The sequence below is a fragment of the Atractosteus spatula genome, chromosome 6 (assembly GCF_055471065.1).
Source record: "Atractosteus spatula isolate fAtrSpa1 chromosome 6, fAtrSpa1.hap1, whole genome shotgun sequence".
Lineage (NCBI taxonomy): Eukaryota > Metazoa > Chordata > Actinopteri > Semionotiformes > Lepisosteidae > Atractosteus > Atractosteus spatula.
The window spans coordinates 14,623,274-14,641,319 of record NC_142711.1 but is presented as its reverse complement, the minus strand read 5'-3'; the positions used below and the strand labels follow the sequence as shown (position 1 = coordinate 14,641,319).

Below are 18,046 nucleotides of genomic sequence, written 5' to 3'. Positions count from 1 at the left end.
GTCGCGGGGGGGGCTGGAGCCTATGCTAGTGTGAGACATTCTTGGGTTAACATATTCAGGATTTTGTATGTGGTAATTTGTTTAGTGCAAGTGAAGTTTTATTTAATCTCCGACCCAGGGAAAAGCGTGGTGTGGACGGCTGAGGGGAGAACGCAGGCTCGCGCTGTGTCCGTTATTCTTTTTAATTCTTCTTTTGGGTCTGCTAGTTTTTTTCTGTCAACAAAGTTTGATAACCGACCAGTGAAAGCTCCCTTTTCCTTCGTATGAATGCCTGTAACCCTAAACCTGAACGCTGGATTTCACACTAGCAAGCGGAAGAAAGGGGCAGGGCACACTGGACGGGACACCAGACCAGCGCTGGGCAGACAGACACAAACACACGCTCACTCACACCAGGGCCCAGCAATGCAAGCTCCTGCGCCACTGTGCCGCCCCAGCCAACACCAGTCAGGATCGCAGGTCCTTCAGTAAATTAGAGACCATTTTGCTATCCAAATATTCAGCCTTGTTGGATCAGAATCCCTTCAATTGAAATAAAATAGGCATGTGCAAAGACTAAGTGGAATGGGGTTCCTCAGGACCAAAGCTGGTCTACCCCTTCTGTAGAGCCCATATTTATGTTGGCACTTTAAGGCATGACATGAAAAAAGAAGTGATTAAATTAACAGTAAACATAATAGTGCTAGGAAATTGCACAAATAAAGGACCTTATTGGACCATACCTGGATGTACAATTTGTTTTTAGCAATGATTAGGTCCCGATTTGCAGGATGCTGCTGCTACTAAATTAGAATTTTATTTTGGGGATTTCTTAATAGCTGTAGCAGTTTGTTAAAATTACACTTACATTAACAGAAGAGAATGTCCTTCTAACCTGAAAGGAGGAAGAATTAAATAAAATGTTCTGATGGATAGTCATCTTTTACATTTTACATATACCTAGTTTTAATTATACTTATACAGATCCCACTGTTTAACAGTATATTAGTCACATTACAAGGAGAACATTACGCACACCACTGCATAAAGTTGTAAAAATTGGAACACATAGAATTTTATCAAAAATAAAATTCACAATGAACACAAATTAAGAAAGTGACAGCAAAACTGGAAACAGAAATACTAATTCTGTAAAGGCCATGTGGTTTAATGTAATCTTCCTGTATTTACCTTATGATTTAGTATAAGGATATGATTTTGACCTTTGTTGCACTGCTTTATCCTTATTAGAGAACACGTCTGTCAGGAATTTGTTCAATAAAATTAGTATTTTAGCCTCATCTGATTTCTTGCAATAGAGCACATTTTCCAAAAAGCAATGCTTCTGTCAAACAAATCGGTTCTCCTTCATTACTGAGATAAACCAAACAATCTGGTCTGGCCAATACACAAGCTTTCAGATATTTTGCTTGTGGAGAAAACAAATGGAGTTTCTTTTTGCTTAAATCAAGTCAATCTGCGAATCTTGTGTTCCAGGATCATTCTTAGATAGAAATGGCAGAGCTTTTAGAGCTATGGCAGATAGGAATGGAAAAAAATAAGACATAAACTCAATAATACCAATGAAGAAAAATGCTGATAATGCACAGAAAAGGTCTCCCTTTATGATAAGGGTTACAACCTACATTGTAATGTGAAAGGGAGACATTATTCTTCAATAGGTCAACAATGATTCAAGAAAACGTACTTGGACAAAGGAGAAAAGATGGATAGGAATAAGACACATCCCAACACATTTTATCATAGTAAGAGGTCTTCTAAGGAATTCTAAGGAATAAAGCAACCAGAATCAGATACACTATATGTGAATCTATACAGTAGATGTGCTGTACTCCGTGGTGATTGTGTATCCTTTTGTAGAAAGTTACAGGCTGACGTGCAAGCCGTACGAACACGTTAAGTGAATTATTCAGTCACGCTATTTAAAAGTGCTTTAACATGTTCGCCTTTAAGAGTGTTCCAGCAGGAATACTCATCTCATTCTTTGATGTTACATCTATACCAAAGCATTAAACTAAAATTAATCTTGTCAAGAGATTTCAGCAAAAACAAGTGAGCCCATGCATAAAGCTTCACAACAGTGTGAAGTCACGCTCTGATTAAAAACCTATATTAAAAGTGATGGTAATACATCATTGCCTTAAGAATTTAAGGAACTGTTTTTGCATTTTACCTTAAAAAAGCACTTCAAATGCTGTACATCTGCAGTGCACCTGTCACACTTCACTTTTTACACAGCAATAGGTGAGACAAGGAAACAGGACATATTACTCACTTGTAAGTATCTTCCATGTCTTCTTCTCATCATCATAATACTGAACTAAATTGCTTGGGAGTCGATCTGGTCCAGGAGGCAGCCCACCAACCAGCAACAGCATTCTCTTATTAGAACGGATTCTAGGTGCCAAGCAGGGAAAAAAGACAGGTTGAATTTTTATACTTGTGTCAGTGTTACAGTATGAACCCAGAGAATTGTGATATTGTAGGCCATCCCAACCATTCCTAAGATGTGATTGCCACAAAATGACATCACTTCCCAAAACAAATCTACCTTTAAGATCTAATAGATATTTGTTTTTTCACTACGTGGCTATGAAAATAGAAGTACAGTAAGATTTCAAAACGCCATCTTCTTATACAGTGAACAATAGCAGTGGGATTTTCCTCCTGTTTTTTTCATCATTGGAAACGACTTTAAATGACACTGATATAATGGCCACTTAGAGGAAATGTGGCTATATACAGTACGTGTGATATATGACTTTTTTCTCAGAACTCTCATTTCTAATCGTAGAACAGCTACGCAAAACAAATTTGAATGTACAACCAAAAAATGTGAACTAGTTTAATGCTGAATAGTTTAGAAAAATAAATTCTTTAATTACCAGGCATTTTATTTTTTTATCATTTTTAATGCAAAAAGCAGGAGCAATATAGAGCTTAGAACAATTTGCTTTTAAAAGTTGATGAAATTGTCTCAATTTTCTAATTTTATTTTTTAATTTCATCTTTACATATTTATGTACCGAATAAAACCCAAAGTCAACCAGACAGCCACTGTGTGGTACGAATCCTGATACATATGAGCTGCTAATGGGGGAGAATAGTGAAGGTGTCACAACGTGAAGCAGAAGAGAAGAGTTGTCAGATGAAAATCTTGCTCTTCCAGAACAACAACAGTTACCAGCAAAATTAAATAAAAACCCTGGGTGCCCATAATTCATGATTACAGGCATGAGTGTGATTTGAACTTCTTGAATATATATACAGTACAATATCCAGGAACAGCAATATCTGTTCCTGGAAATTCAGGAAACAGCTGGATGAGATCTTTGGATCAATTAGCTACTACAGTAACTACCAAACAGGCTGGATGGGCCGTAACTAGACTCTAATATGCTCTTATTCTCTTAGGGGCCTCTTGCTTATCAATGGACATCTTGATAAAGTGACTGTTTTTTATAGAAGACGGTAACCCAACTTGTCTCTGGACATGCAAAGTAAACATGAGAGGTAGGGCATCACATCTGTGCAGTAGCCTGTCAAGACACTAAACACACAAGCCCACTGCGTTCACGTCACATATCCTTATCTGACTCATTTAAAAGGCTCCCAGTGAACTCACTGCGGGCGATTTCCTCAAATAGCTGCTGTATACTGTAAGTAACTGAAATCCCACAGACACAGAAGAGAAGAATGATGATCTCTCCCACACAATGTTAAGGACTACAGTGCCGCACCATAATGAATTATTCCTAATTATATTTTTCCGGTGTTAACTAGAATTCCAAAACAGATACAGTTTTACCACTGCGTGGATATTCCTTTGTCTCAGGTTAATGTGGAGGACATAACTGTCAGACAGCAAATCAATTCCTCCTGACCAACACAGGTTTACCTATACTGAATGGTTCAGTGGGGTGGGCAGTTTGAGATATATATATACAGTATGTATTTGGATTTAAATCTCTCAGAGGAGGGAACAGCAGCCCGACCGATAGGGCAGGGCAACTGGGACCCCAACAAGGCAGAATGAGACAAGGAACGGGAGCGAAGTGTGATGGAGGGGTAGCCATCCATCCATTTTCAAACCACTTCAGCCCATTCAGGGGCATGGAGCCTTTCCCAGCATGCAATGGGATGAAGATAGGGTACACCATAGACAGGACGCCAGTCCATCACAGGGCACACTCACACCTGGGCCAACCTTCCCAGAAGCTAGTTAACCTGCCACATGTCCTTGGACTGTGGGAGGAAACCAGAGCACTTGGAGGAAACCCACATGAATGCAGGAAGAACACGCAAACTCCACACAGAGTGCACCTCAGGAATTGAACCCAAGTCAGCACTGCAAACCACTGTGCCACCCTTTGTCAACCATATTTATGCTTAATGTTTGGATTCAGCGGGGCATTTCCAAGGTTAGCCCTTCCTGCACAAACCTGAGAAACTATTAATCTCAGTAAAAATGAAATAATTTCGCATTTAGAAGACAGCAGGTGTGCAAATGCTAGTATAAAACCATTTCTCCAATGTCTCCCTGATATATGTTCTGATTCTGATGATATTAAATCTTATCAAGAGTAGCATCTCTTGACTTTTTGATACAAACCAAAAGAGTTTGAATGTCTTTACCTTCAAACATGTTTCCACATGTTTCTGCAGGTCTTTCCTGCCGGCGGCGGTCAGGGTGTATAACGCTGCCCTAGGCTCGGACTGTTAGCCCTTCATTTGCTCCTCTATGGACAGCATGTTTACTCCATTGTACTTTTTGGACAATCAGTCTGTATAAACCTATGCACATTTTCCACATATTTTATTGTTTTTACATCGACTATGATCAGCACATTTTGCACACACCTATGTATTTATTTATTTTTATTTATTTTGTTTGTCTTTTGTTTTATAACTATTCTGATGTCTGTTTTGCTTGCCTTGGGCTGGACTGCTGTAACACATCCATTTCCCTACGGGATTAATAAAGTATTATCTATCTATCTAACACGTTTACCTTCAAAATGGTTTTAGAAAAAAATTGAACAAAAAAGGGGTAAAAGACCTCTCTTTACCAAAACTATAAAGATGCAAAAACTATAATTCTTTGTTATAGCTAAAGATGTATATTATAAAATCACCACAAAGATAAAAAAAACCGAAAGCCTGTGGTGTATGTACAGTAGATCAATGCAGTAATATCTAAGCTGTATTTGAAATAAACGTTAAGTAGTTTGCTATTTATAAGGTTTGGCATTTTTGTACATCAAACCTTACATAAAAGCAACAGAATCTCTATCCTTTCACGATGCAGAGAAAAAAGTCATTAACACCAAAACAAAAGTTTTATGGGCAAGTTTTGTTTTCCTACTCAAGCAGACATATCTTCTTGGCGCATAGCTCTGAATTTGTTGAAACTCAAAATAAGATCTAATCTAATTTTTTTTTATTCTTTGGCACAGCTCAATGAACTCAAGACAGGCTGCGCTATGCTTCAATATACTTTTTAACATACACTATTAACCTTACAGAGTCTGGGTAGTTTTTGTTACAAAAACCTGTGACATGAAACAGTTTACAAAAGTTCCTGTACAATCTGTTCTTTTTTTTTTCACACACAGACACACGCAGCGCTTGTGTGAAAAAAAGGATTCTCCATACAGTTCCACTTGACTGGCAGATGCAACACCATGACTTTGGTCTTGGCACATACAAAACTTTGAAAACTGGGAAAGTTAATAGTTGAGGGCATGTGGCAGAGATGTAAAACCAGAGGAAGCATTTTCAGTGCAAAGAGAGTTTTTTTTTTTCTGAAAATAAAGGAGCTTGCTAAGAAAGCCCTTAGGTCAGAAAACCTAGTGGGAGTTCTGCCTAGTGCTGATTAAAAGTAGACTTAATAATAGGATTGTTCCTAGATACTCTATAGATCTTGCGATGTTAACAACCAACAAACATCTAGAGGTCTGCCTGCATACAGTATGTAAAAATTCTCCTTTTGACTTCGACACTTAATCAATTCAACTGTTTTCTTGGTTATTATTTTTTTAACATTACTGATCACTGGATATTATGATGTGGCTTTGATGTCATCAGGTATTTCCATTAGTGTGCGTTTTTACATTAGTATTGCACTGTGTTTGTACGCTACACTTTTCTTTATGTGACCATATCAAAACACATTTTCCAACATATTCAAAGCAAGAGTCAAATTCCTTAAGCAATCATTCTCATATGCTTTCTTAATGTTTTTTTAAGTTGTATGTTGTTTAACTTGTTGTTGTGGTGCTGCTGCTGTTCTGTGTTTATGTTTTGGGTGAGTTCTTAATGTCTTTGTATCGGAGCATATATGCAAATAAGCATTTCACTGCACTTGTGCATATGACAAATTAACTGAACTAACGCGGACCTACAGAGAACATTTCCAGAAGTTCAGCATGCATACTAACCAGTTATCTTTCCTTTTTAGGATTATTTGTTTAATCCACAGATGCCATTTATGTAAAACGATAAGATAATTGCATACCTTCTGAATCTCACCCATGTTATTGATACAGTAATTAAATAATGTTTGAACTCTCAACTCATGTATGTAAAATTACATGCTGAAGAATGTGTGCCTTTGGCTCAAATTCCACTTCCAGCTGTAATTAAGAAGAAGTAAGTTTATTTCTCAGCTAAAGAGAGGAGAAGGAGAGATTGTACACAGCAGTGGGAGCACTACACATACTGTATTCAAAACGACACTCATTCACAAACTTTTTTAGTTCCAAATTTCACCGTCTTCTCAGAAAGCCTTCCTTAAAGGCAGCAAGACTGGAAAGAGGATTTGCAAGTAAGGGGCAGGAAAAAGAAGACATTTAAAGACCACAAAGCAGCAGTTTTACTGCAGGGCTGCTTCAAGGGTAAAGATTGGATTCTGGAGCTGCCTTAAGCACAACGGTCCTGATATCAAAGCAATGACATTGGACCCGATTCACTGAGAACTGCGGGGGTCTTCCCTGCCACCTGCAAACTGCAGTGTGAGGAATTTTTAAGAACCCCTGGAGCTAGAACCCAGTACCCCACTGTGTTTGCAGGCTATGACTCCACTCCACTGCGCCTCCATTAATATGCATGGCTTCACTAATGATCCTGAACAGACCTGAATGATGTGGTTCTGGAAACACAGTGCCACACATTTGCAACAGAGGCACATCTCATGAATTCGGCACCCGATCTTTTAAGCAGCTCTCTTTTGAATATTGCTGACCCATAAACGCCAAAATAGCTTTAAAAATGTCGGAGGAAACAGAACTGAAGCCTGGAGCAGAAAAAAAAGCAAAAATACAAAATGGCACCATGATTAACTTGTTACCTTGAATGCTTTTTTGCTGTGTTTTGCAACAGATATGAGCATGGACAATTGTGAAGCACTGACTGTCCCATGCACATTAAAAGAGACTGAGCTTATTAGGAAACACCATCTGTAATGTATTTTTTTTTAATACAGTAGTTGAGCATAGTAATTTCCTAAGCTTACATAAAGACTGTGAAGGCTAATTTAAAAGTAGTAAAGCCTTATTTAGAATTTTGTGCACATTTTTGGTCAACACTTTATAGAAAACACATTGCTGCTCTGACATCAGTCTAGAGGAGAGTAGCCAGATTAATTCCCAGGCTTAAAGGAATGTCTTACTATTCAACCCAATGAGCTTCTTCAAGATTAACCCTGAAACACGAACCAGTCGACACAAGTGGAAACTACTGAAATCTATATTTAAAACTGGGGAGTCGTTTCTCTACACAACAGTGGTTGTGCAAACAATGGCGTCTTTCAAGAAAGGGCTGGATGAGATCCTTGGACCTATTGTTGGTATTGATTCCTACAATCTTAACCGTTTTCTTAGTTTGTATTTTGCAACAGACAAGGCAAATGGAATAAAGCAATGCGATCTGTTCTCTCTGGTATCCCTATTTGTGAAGTCTCTGAATTAATACTTTGAACTTTCACTTTAAATTGCAAATACGGAGAAAAATCACCCACATCAGTGGTTAATATATTAAGACATCCTATGCCAGCTGATGAACCTATTTATATACTTCTGGAAAGTCAGCTCAAATCACTTCATCAGCGCACTATATAGCAATGAAGTATGAGTTACGGGAAAAAAAAAATTGTTGCATGAGTGCTCCAGATTTTAACAGATGTTCTCCAAGTTGCATCTCTGTCTATGTTGAAATGCCAGCATGGGACAAGCAGAAAGCAGCAATTCATGGAGTGAAATAGTACGAACTAATTTAGAACTGCAAATATTATATTAAAGTAACACAGGATAATCATGGTACCTGGAAAACAGGGGTGACGATTGGTGTACTCTGAATGAAAGAGGAAATAATTACCTAAGATATCGTGCTCCTTCACAATTCAGGAACTCTGAAGGATGGAGCAATAATTGGTCAGAAGCAGACATCCATTCAATTCCAGAGGCATTTCCCATGATTTCAACCTGGCTATGATGGTAGAAATACCTTTTCAGTGTGTTATTAAATGTGCTGTGACTGCAGTCCTAGAGCTTTGCACAAGCTCCATATTCTTTTAGTCTAAGACATATTGTCTTCTTAAGCCACAGAAACGATGGCTTCAGTAATAACAGGCTGTCCCTAGCCAGCACCAAGTCAAGTTCTCTTTTTGCCTTACCCTTCGTTATTCATTTAGACAATGGGCGGCATTTGCTAGCAATCAACATTTTTTGCAAAGAGGATATTTTTAATTCTTTGTTATGATGTTGATATGCAGTTCTGTGAATGAATGACAGGCTAGTGATAAAATCTGTCAACTCCAATAACTGCAGCGCTGCAAACCCCACACAACAAAATTGGCCAACGTCATAAAACATTGAATGCTGTCTGTTTTGAGGTGTCTGCATGCCTGCTATAAAAGAGATCACAACACTAAAGCATACATTTCATCAGATACTGTAGCACTGGCCTTTACCAATCATGGCATCCTAATAATAGCCATTAGTACTCTTTCCTCCTCCCCACTGATAACAGGGTGTGTGGTGAGCATACTGGTGACCTTTGGTTCCAGGTGACATACGTAGGTGATGGAGGAGGGGAGTCCCCATTATTTATTATTATTATTATTATTATTATTATTATTATTATTATCATCCTCACCCAATCTTTTAGATCTCCAATGCAGTCCTCTAGCAGGGGATGAACTGCTGTCACTTTCACTAGTATGTTCTGAGGAGTGTGAGGGACACAAGTGAACTATATTCTCAGCTTTAGTCACATCACTGCCTGCTTGCAGATGCGGCCCAACTCAAGATTTCTGCAGCTTCCAAAAATGCGCAGGCGGTACACGAGAGCCTCAACCTGCAAAATTCTGACACCAAGACAACATCCCAGAAAACCTGAGGTAGATCCCAACAGCAGTTTACACTGTGTCGGGCCTGGCCAAAAATAAACAACAATCCTTTGTCTGACTGATGTGTAAATCCACAGTCTTGTTCAGGAGGCCTACTCTGACAATCCTACCATGTTTGATATTATTAATTCTGTTCGCTATGGTTTTATAATACAACTTTATTTTCAATTATTATGGATTTACATTTAATCTTAGGTTAATCATGAGGTTTGTTTTCAAGACGAATTCACCAAAGTTTCCCCCAGCGGGAAAGGTAGAAAACAATGTTTTCATTGACAGGTATGAGCTGACCGGTTGGCCAAGGCATGGAGGCAACATGGAGGCATTAAACTACAGAACATTATAGCAATGTGATGTCAGGCCTGTTATGTTATGGGATGGAATATATATACAGTAGGGTGACGGACAGAATCCATATCATCATGGATGGCACATCCTCTGCTGTAATGAGACTGAAAGGAGACTCACTATCACAAATGTGAACATGTAATAGTGACGCCAGTCTTTACTTTAGTTCAAGGCACCATCAACAAGAGGAAGAACAAGAAGCAATGACTGAAAGATACTGTCAGCCGAAATGTCTTAACAAACTGCAGTCGACCACCCTTCACACATTACACGCGATAACATTATTTCAAACGCTCCTGTAGCAACTTTGTTTTTAATCAACGTCCCCTACAACACGCATGCTATATGACTGGTGTGATGCTGTAGTGCAAAGCTTTTCACTGCTCATGACATCAAAATCTCAGAAACAAACATCTGGAGAACTTTATCAACGGCCTATTTGTTATGCACTGTACCTCTCTGCGCAGGTTCAAGCACATTTACAATCAGCAATAAGTTACACCGTCTGTAACTACCTTGGTCTTAACCTTAACAATAAAGAGTATGGAATGTACATCCAAAAATACTAATTACTTGAGTATGTTTTATTTCCCATATTACAAGTATTTAAATATAGCAAGTGTCCAGTCGGCTGAATACCAAGTACATAAGCAGACATTTATATGTAAGGGACAAACTTTAGATTAATTGAAAAGTAGAAAGTGACAGCCACAGTTTCCCCGGGCTTCCAGCAGAATTGTAGAAAAGCAGTGCAGCATGACTAAAAGAACTGCCACTGATATTACAGGACCCAGCTACAGGTATAGCCAAGAGATCACAGATCTGTTCCTTTGCTGCAGCAGAAATAAGATATCTGCTCTGCTATAGCAAGGGGCCAGGCCCTTATAGTGGATGTCAACAACATTAAATTAATATCCAACCTGACAGTAGAACTGGAGCCAATGAGCTGAGTCAGACTTGGGAGAAAGAGAGTCTATATGATTGGTATGAGTTAAGAATCTAGGCAGTGCATTCTGCAATGGCTGCAGAACAGAGCATGAAGAGAGATCAACAAAGAGAGCTTTGCGATAGTCCAAGCGGTAAGAAACAATAGCAAGAACAAGAATTTCAGCATCAGTGATACAGTGTTCGGGGTGGACCCAGGCGGTTTTATTTTCCTGTGGTATGAAAGAGTGGTTTGCTGTCGTTGTTGTTGAAAGTGAACAAGGGCCTTAGAAATAATACAGCAGAAGAGACTGTAGACGTCCATACACTGGGCACTGGAAAAACAATTAGAACATTTTCAAGCAACTGATTTCTAAAAGAAAAAAATGTTTTCTCCTTTATTTAGGTGTTCTCAACAAGTGCACTACCAAGCATACAGTAGGTAGTCTAAATCCCCACATGGTCCAATATCTTTGTGACCTACTAGAACCTTACAGTTCATAAAGAAATGTTTCTGTTGCCAAAAAGCATATGATTAATAATCTTCTAAATATCTTTTAGCCACCATTTAATTTTAAAATCAAACAAGAATTTCACATTTTAATTACAGGAATGGATTACCAGTAAAATACTTATTTTTCAGGGCTTTCAGAAAAAGGCTTTCATGCTGTGAATTATTAACCTGTTACCTCCACAAGTAGTAGGTGTGGACATTTTGAGCATCCCGTTTGCCCTGAACTGCAAGTTAACTTATTCTGTTTCGAACTAGCTCTGTTCTTCAATGAAAACAAACTGCAGGAAAGTTGTCTATACTGCTGTAATGATACTGTAAGTACTGTACAGTACCTCTGCAGAGGAGGAAAGTTTCGCAATTGACAGCGGCTGTTTTTGCCACAAAGGGGTGATCACGTCAAAATTAAATATTGTGCCCGATCAAGCTCTTAAAGTTAAACTTTTCCAACTTAACCTCTTTTCAATGCGTTGGGCAATTCAGAAACACGATTCATTCCTCGTCATACAAAGCAAAGGCAGGACTGTTTTCAGTCAGGGTAGTGCTGAAGGGGTATTACTACATGTGCCCTTATCACTGCAAGGCCAACAGAAACCTAACCTGATTACTTCCCTGGACCCATACGTAATCTGAAGCATTTAATGGATTCCTAAGCCATTTAGGAACACTGTACCTGCAAGCAGACAAAAACCATGTATAGTTGTTGTGGATATGATTTCAAACACCTGTCTATTCAGTTTCTCTTTACATCGGGGCCATTTTGGACGTTACAATATTTTGCAGCACAGTTGCTTTTTGTGAAGCGAATTCTGATAAGCTGCGGAAACGTCGATAGCACTCTTCAAGTTTGAACGTATTCATCTGAGACAGAAGAAAATCCTCTCTGTTGGTAGGAGACAGGGGGCTGGTGAGGGTGGCTAAGCGCTGTTTACCAACGGGGGGATTACCAGAGCAATCCAGGTGCTGCATTTACGATGCTTGATCACTTCTTCAATTTGAAATTAAAATCTACACTTGGAAATTAATGAAACTGATCTCAGAGGTGACGTGAACTCAACTGGCACATTCGTTCATAATGCCTTACCTCTTTTTCAATCTTTGAGCGACATAATTACCTCAAGTTTGAACCCCCCACATCTCCACCTAATAGTATTACACTAACAATGCCACACATTAAATAACAGACCTCAGGGAGGGCATTATGTGGATTAGCAGAGCAAACTGCAACACAATTTATTGTCACCGCTGTGCTCATCCTTTTTTTGAAAGCCGTCACTGCTAATTACTGGGAAGCCATTTCCCAACTGCAAACAATCAACGGCTTGCATGTATATCGCTGTCTGGGAACACATCCAAAACCCAGACGGGCTTTAACGTCTGGAGGTTTTTCACCTGTGTATTTCTAAGAATCAACTTTGTTGAGCACGGGTGCAAACGAACAATTTTACAAAGGCTGCCATGTAAGTACAGGACTGAAATCTATTCAGAACAGTGCCTTTATCGCAACACATCCATCATGAATAGCTCTTTCAAGTAATTCCCTGGTAGAATAAAAGATGTAGCAGATTGGCTGAATTGGAGTAATAATAGTAGTTACAATAGCAGTTATGTTTTTTTTTTGCAGGAGTCCCTACAGACTAATATATTACTCTGGCACTGAGTTTGTAGAACCGATTGTTACCAGAGTAATAATTTTTTTACCATTTAATGTCTGCCGTCACATAAGGAAGACTCAAAAGATTTCAGCCATCTGAAAAAATATGGACCTGGACTGTAACCTCTTTTCCTTGTTAGAGACGGTTTTGAATGCAGTTAAACTGATTAATGTAACAAATGGATGAGAGCTGTGAACATGTATAAAAATCGGATTATTGAGTTTTTTTACTCTTAAGTACAGTGCTAAACCTAAGCGACGTAATGAAACATATCCAAAAATAAACTTACAAGAAGGGCATGTGCTGTGCGTTTCCACAATGGAAATCCTCTGCTGGCGACCCATTGTAATAAAAGTAATTAAAATGAAACATCAGTTTGCAGTTTGAGTTGCCGTCGTCAAACAATTAAGTTTTAATTTTAAGCAAAAGATTTATTTACTAGCCTTCTGTGTTTAATTTGGAACCAGATATATTCCTGATTAACAACTATGCCGATTGACTGTATGGTAATGAAAATGTACCCTACCACTCTACAAAACCTGACGTTGTAGAAGTAACAACAATTGAACAAAGTACATAGGTTAGTTTCTTTACAAGAAACCGCAATTGTTTTGACAGCAGATACCCATAAATGACGTGATATCAGTTAGACGAACACAACCCAGCTAATTCTTTGAAAAACGGCATGGGTCAACATTTGTCCCAGAATGCAGTGTGACAAACACTCACCCTCACAACAAAAATAAACAGTTTGTATCTGCCACAACAAAATAAAAATGAAACCAACAATCAGCACACACCATTAACAGTCTACATAAATGTATATTTTTTACTCTATGCACTTACATTCAATGTTTAAAAAGAGTGTGTTTTTACAGAGTTTTTAAGAGAACTCTGATGATTTAAAATGTAAGACAATAGTCAGATTAGCCCAAACACAGCACAGGTTCTGTACTTTCTAAATCTAAATTTTGTTTGTGCTAAATGACAAAAATATTGAGACATTCCAGTAATGTATTTTAGTAAATTACCAAAATAATTGTATTACCCCTTAGTAGAAAAAATATATAATATAGGGACAGAGAGACAGTTTTTTCTTTGTCTTTTCCAGAAGAAACAATGTTCTTCATGCATTGAAAACCATCTATAGTTCAGTGATATCCAAGTCTTTTGACCTATATTTGTGACTGTTTTCAATATTGCTTTAACAGCTAAGGATCTTCATTTTTTTGACATTTCCTTCACGCCTCACTAATCTAGTGTTTTGCAGCTCTAAAATATTATACAATGTTGAAGGAGTACCTCAGAAAGAAACGATTGCTTGTTGTTCATGTGAGTTATCATCTAAACCATGAAATGATCGCTTAAAAAATGTAATCACTGCTTTGGTCACGGAAACTTCATAGTTAATTTTTTTTTAGATATCGCTACCCATTCTAGTTTTACACAGATTAGATTGAGGAAGTTTTGGTTTTGAACGGCTAATAGAATTAGGTTTATTTGGTGCTGAGTGCATTTTAATTTGGTTTGAGATCTGTAATATTTAAGGTTATTCCTTTTCTCTAAAAGATTAAAATATCTACTGTATCCATTTTCTAAGGAGTACCTTAGGGCTATTGTTTTTCATCATTTTTTTAAATGATCATGAAGTCATTCTGGTCTTTTTTTAAGAAGAATCGTCTCAAACTTTCAAGAAAACCTCACTGATTCCTCTTTTTCTGTCTGCAGGGTCATTCCACAGGCTTTATAACGTGTTCAGCTTAATGAACGGACCTGTTGTCATCCTCAGATGCTCAAACTTGCTTCCTCTGAGACCTGCTTGCAGCTCACTAGCCTCAGAGCGGTCGGTTACTGCTCACAAAGCTCTCAGACAGAGGAGATGGGTGAAAGAAGATTTAGTAACCCCTTGCAGCTGACAAAGTGAAATAATAAGGCAAACATGCACATGAAAACAGTAACCGTTGTCAAGAGAAACACCAATGGATCTTTGAACCCTTTCGAAATTAAGATCTTTTGAAAGGGAATGGATGTTACAGAACTTTGCCCACAGGTGAACATAACAATAAGCTTTTCCCTTAACGCACAGGAGCCATCCTGTATACGGATATACAGCCAATCTGGCTCGATCTGCTCACTGTACAAAGCTGTGGTCATGCAAATTGAGATTGAATAAGAGGTTTTCCCCCACTCAGGCTAAAGAGCTCTCTGCTGACTAGGTTTCACCTCCGAAGGCAGCGGATCAGCACCTGTGAGCAGACGCCCACCACAACCCTCACCTGCTGGCCACGCTCTGTCGGCAGTGCTGCCTGAAAGGCATCAGGTGGTAGTTCATGGCATCCAGGAGCAGCTTCTGGCAGACGGGGTCGCTCCTCATGAAGTCCACCGACTGGACCCGCTCCACCAGCTCCGGGGCCGGAATCAGGGCGAAGCGTAGCCTCTTCATCAGGTCGGGGGCGTACTGCATGCGGGTTTCCCGGTCGTGCTCCAGCCACAGCACAGACATCTGGAAGAGGGCGAGCTCCGACTCCACGGGGGGCGGCAGGGAGTCCAGCATGGCGCACATCTCCTCGAAATTGAGCAGCAGCACGTCCTCCACCAGGTACTTGTTGGCCAGCTTTTTGGTCTCGTCCAGCCCGTGGAGCGCGGCAATCTTGCAGACCTGCTTGTAGTTCTGCACGGAGATCTGGTCATTGAGGAACTGCACGCACAGCTTGGTGACCTGAGGGATGTTGAGGATCTTGCTGACAGACAGCACCTCTTCCACAGTGTCCAGGGACAGGGTGACATTGGCAGTGTACAGATACTCCAGGACCAGCCTCAGACCGATGGAGGAGCAGCCCTGTAGCACCAGGTTGTTGATGGAGCGGGGGCTGGCCACTAGCTTCTCGTCAGGGGAAGAGGAAGGTGTTCCACCACTCCCCTGGTCCTTGTTAGAAATGCCCTCGTTGTTGAGGGGGTGGCTGGAGAACAGAGACCTGAAATACTGAGAGCAGGATGCCAGCACCGCTTTGTGGCAGTGGAACTGGTGTCCCTGGGCAGTGAGCGTCACATCACAGAAAAGCTGCTTTCTCCACAGCAGGTTTAGACCGTGCAGGAGGGTATCGCTGTGAGTCGGGTCAAAGGTGGATGTTCTATCACCAGATCTGGACATGGCTACCCGGCTGTTAACCCCACCTAATCAACAAAATAGACACAACATTGTACCTTCATATCGGTCCTTTTCACCCTTTATCACCTTTATGCCTTTTTATAACAGTTACAGTACATCACAGTCACACCAACATCTTCTCTCAACATACGCAATCATTAAATCTCAGTAAAGTTTTCGAATCCAGGAGCGTGTTTCTGTTATTCGCAACCAACGTCTGACCCGCACACATGTAGTGACCTCAAATAGCGTGTCCTCAATTAAAAATTAAACAAGCTGCGAACACAAAAATCATATTTTGAAGCTGCCCCAGAGTTAGCCTGGTCTTTCGAGGATTCAATGTTGTTCCGGTTTTTTTTAAAAAAAATGTTTCATTAGTCCCGGAAAATATGACACAGCTTGTTAATTTTCCGAGGCTGACAACGTATGTTGTTTATTTTTTCCTACTTTTTAAATATATACATACAATACCACTCAATTTGTCTTTAAGGCGAGAAATTTTAACGGACGCTACGGCTTGGAAAGCAAAAAAAAAAGAGAGGGGATATTGCAGCACCTTCCCGAGCAACGTAACAGAAGTTGGTCGTGGAAGGAAAAAAAAGCTGTATCCTCTCGTAAAGCTACAGAGTAGTTCCGTCTGGTATCCAAGCACCTTACTCTGTTTTAAGCCAGCCTTACTGCACTCCTTCCGTATAGGAAACGTGAGCCTATTCTACACACTCACACATAAAGAGGTACAAAAGCACCGCGCTCTTACCAGGGTCATTGCTGCTAAACGTTTATTATTCTCTTGTTTACGATTACTTGCTGTAAACAACCCCACAGAGTTAGGGTTAGCTCAATTTGCTATAGTCAAGACAGAGACACTCCAAAGACCCCTGTTCATTGAAGAAATTAACTTCGCAGACGTTAAGGGAGCGCTTTTAGATCGGCACGTTTAGCCTTAGCATTGATCCGGGCATATGAGACTGTCTTTTTAATTTAAATCTGACAGCAGGTACCATCTGGTTTCGCTGTCGCTTTTAGCACACAATCTAAAGAAGGCGCTTGCCACAACTAAACAATGTGAGTATAGAAACACAGGCCAAACTTACCTGAACACCAGCTTGGCAAAAAGTAAGCTTCACGTCCTCAAAGATTGTGACTTTTCTTTCTTTCTTATTTTAATCGGTCCTCTCCCCTTTGAAGACTATGTTCGATTCCTCAAAAAAAATTATTCTTGATTCCAACTCCTGCAGGGACTATTTTACATTTTATCTTTTGTCGTTGATCATTTGCTCTCCTGAATTAGCAAGAAGTGTGCGAGTGTGTGAGAGGGAGCAGAGCTTTCTGCAAGAGAAGAAGAAGAAGAAAAAAATGTACGTGTGACAAATTATGCTACCAAGAAACAACACATCATTATCCTTGGGCCTGGGGCTCAGTGAGTCGTAACGAGAGTAATAGGAAATCCACGGTTGGGGAGAGAAACGGTCGTGCATGGCCGGTGGAGAGAGACCGTGCAGGGGGATGGATGCTGGAGAGACTCGCAAAATTATGGCTCAAGGCTATTGTAAAAACTGTCGAGCGTAAATGACTGCGATTTCAAACATCTTTGGAAGAAAGGAAAGAGAGAGAGAGAGAAAAAGCGAGTCTCTCCCTCGCTCTTATGGAGAGAACCGTCAAGTTTTAGTGCGCATTGCTAATTAGTCAATTTCTCTCTGCCTTCACAGCCTGGCGACTTTGCTGCTGAGCTGAAACTGCTAATTTCTGGGACCAGCCTTTTTTTTGGCTGTGATCTGGATGGATGAATAGCTTGTCTCGCACAGATGACAAAAACCTCTGCTTTAATCTCCATCGCCAAAATATTACCCTTCATCTCTTTCTGCTGCTGCTGCTGCTGCTCTGTGGATGGGAAGTGCTCTGTGCAATCTGCTAACTTTCGTGGCGCACCTGCAGCAGGCGGGTTTACTGGACGCAGAAGAGAGGAGATAAGATTAAAAAATAAATAATAATGAAGTAAATAAATAAAACTTGTCCCTCCTTTGCACTGGTCTGCGTTCTTCACTGTGCAAAGC

General features: G+C 39.9%; 1 protein-coding gene across 1 annotated transcript in view; it reads right to left on the bottom strand.

Annotated features, from left to right (window-relative positions):
- klhl14 (kelch-like family member 14) overlaps positions 1–15,995 on the bottom strand; it is a 31,038-nt gene extending 15,043 nt beyond the window's left edge. The window contains exons 1-2 of the mRNA XM_088919353.1: positions 15,121–15,995; positions 2,276–2,397 (exon numbers count right to left, since the gene is read on the bottom strand). Of these exons, the coding sequence (XP_088775479.1) occupies positions 2,276–2,397; positions 15,121–15,995 (997 nt within the window). The remainder of the gene's footprint in view (positions 1–2,275; positions 2,398–15,120) is intronic.
- Between the last annotated feature and the right edge of the window lie 2,051 nt (positions 15,996–18,046).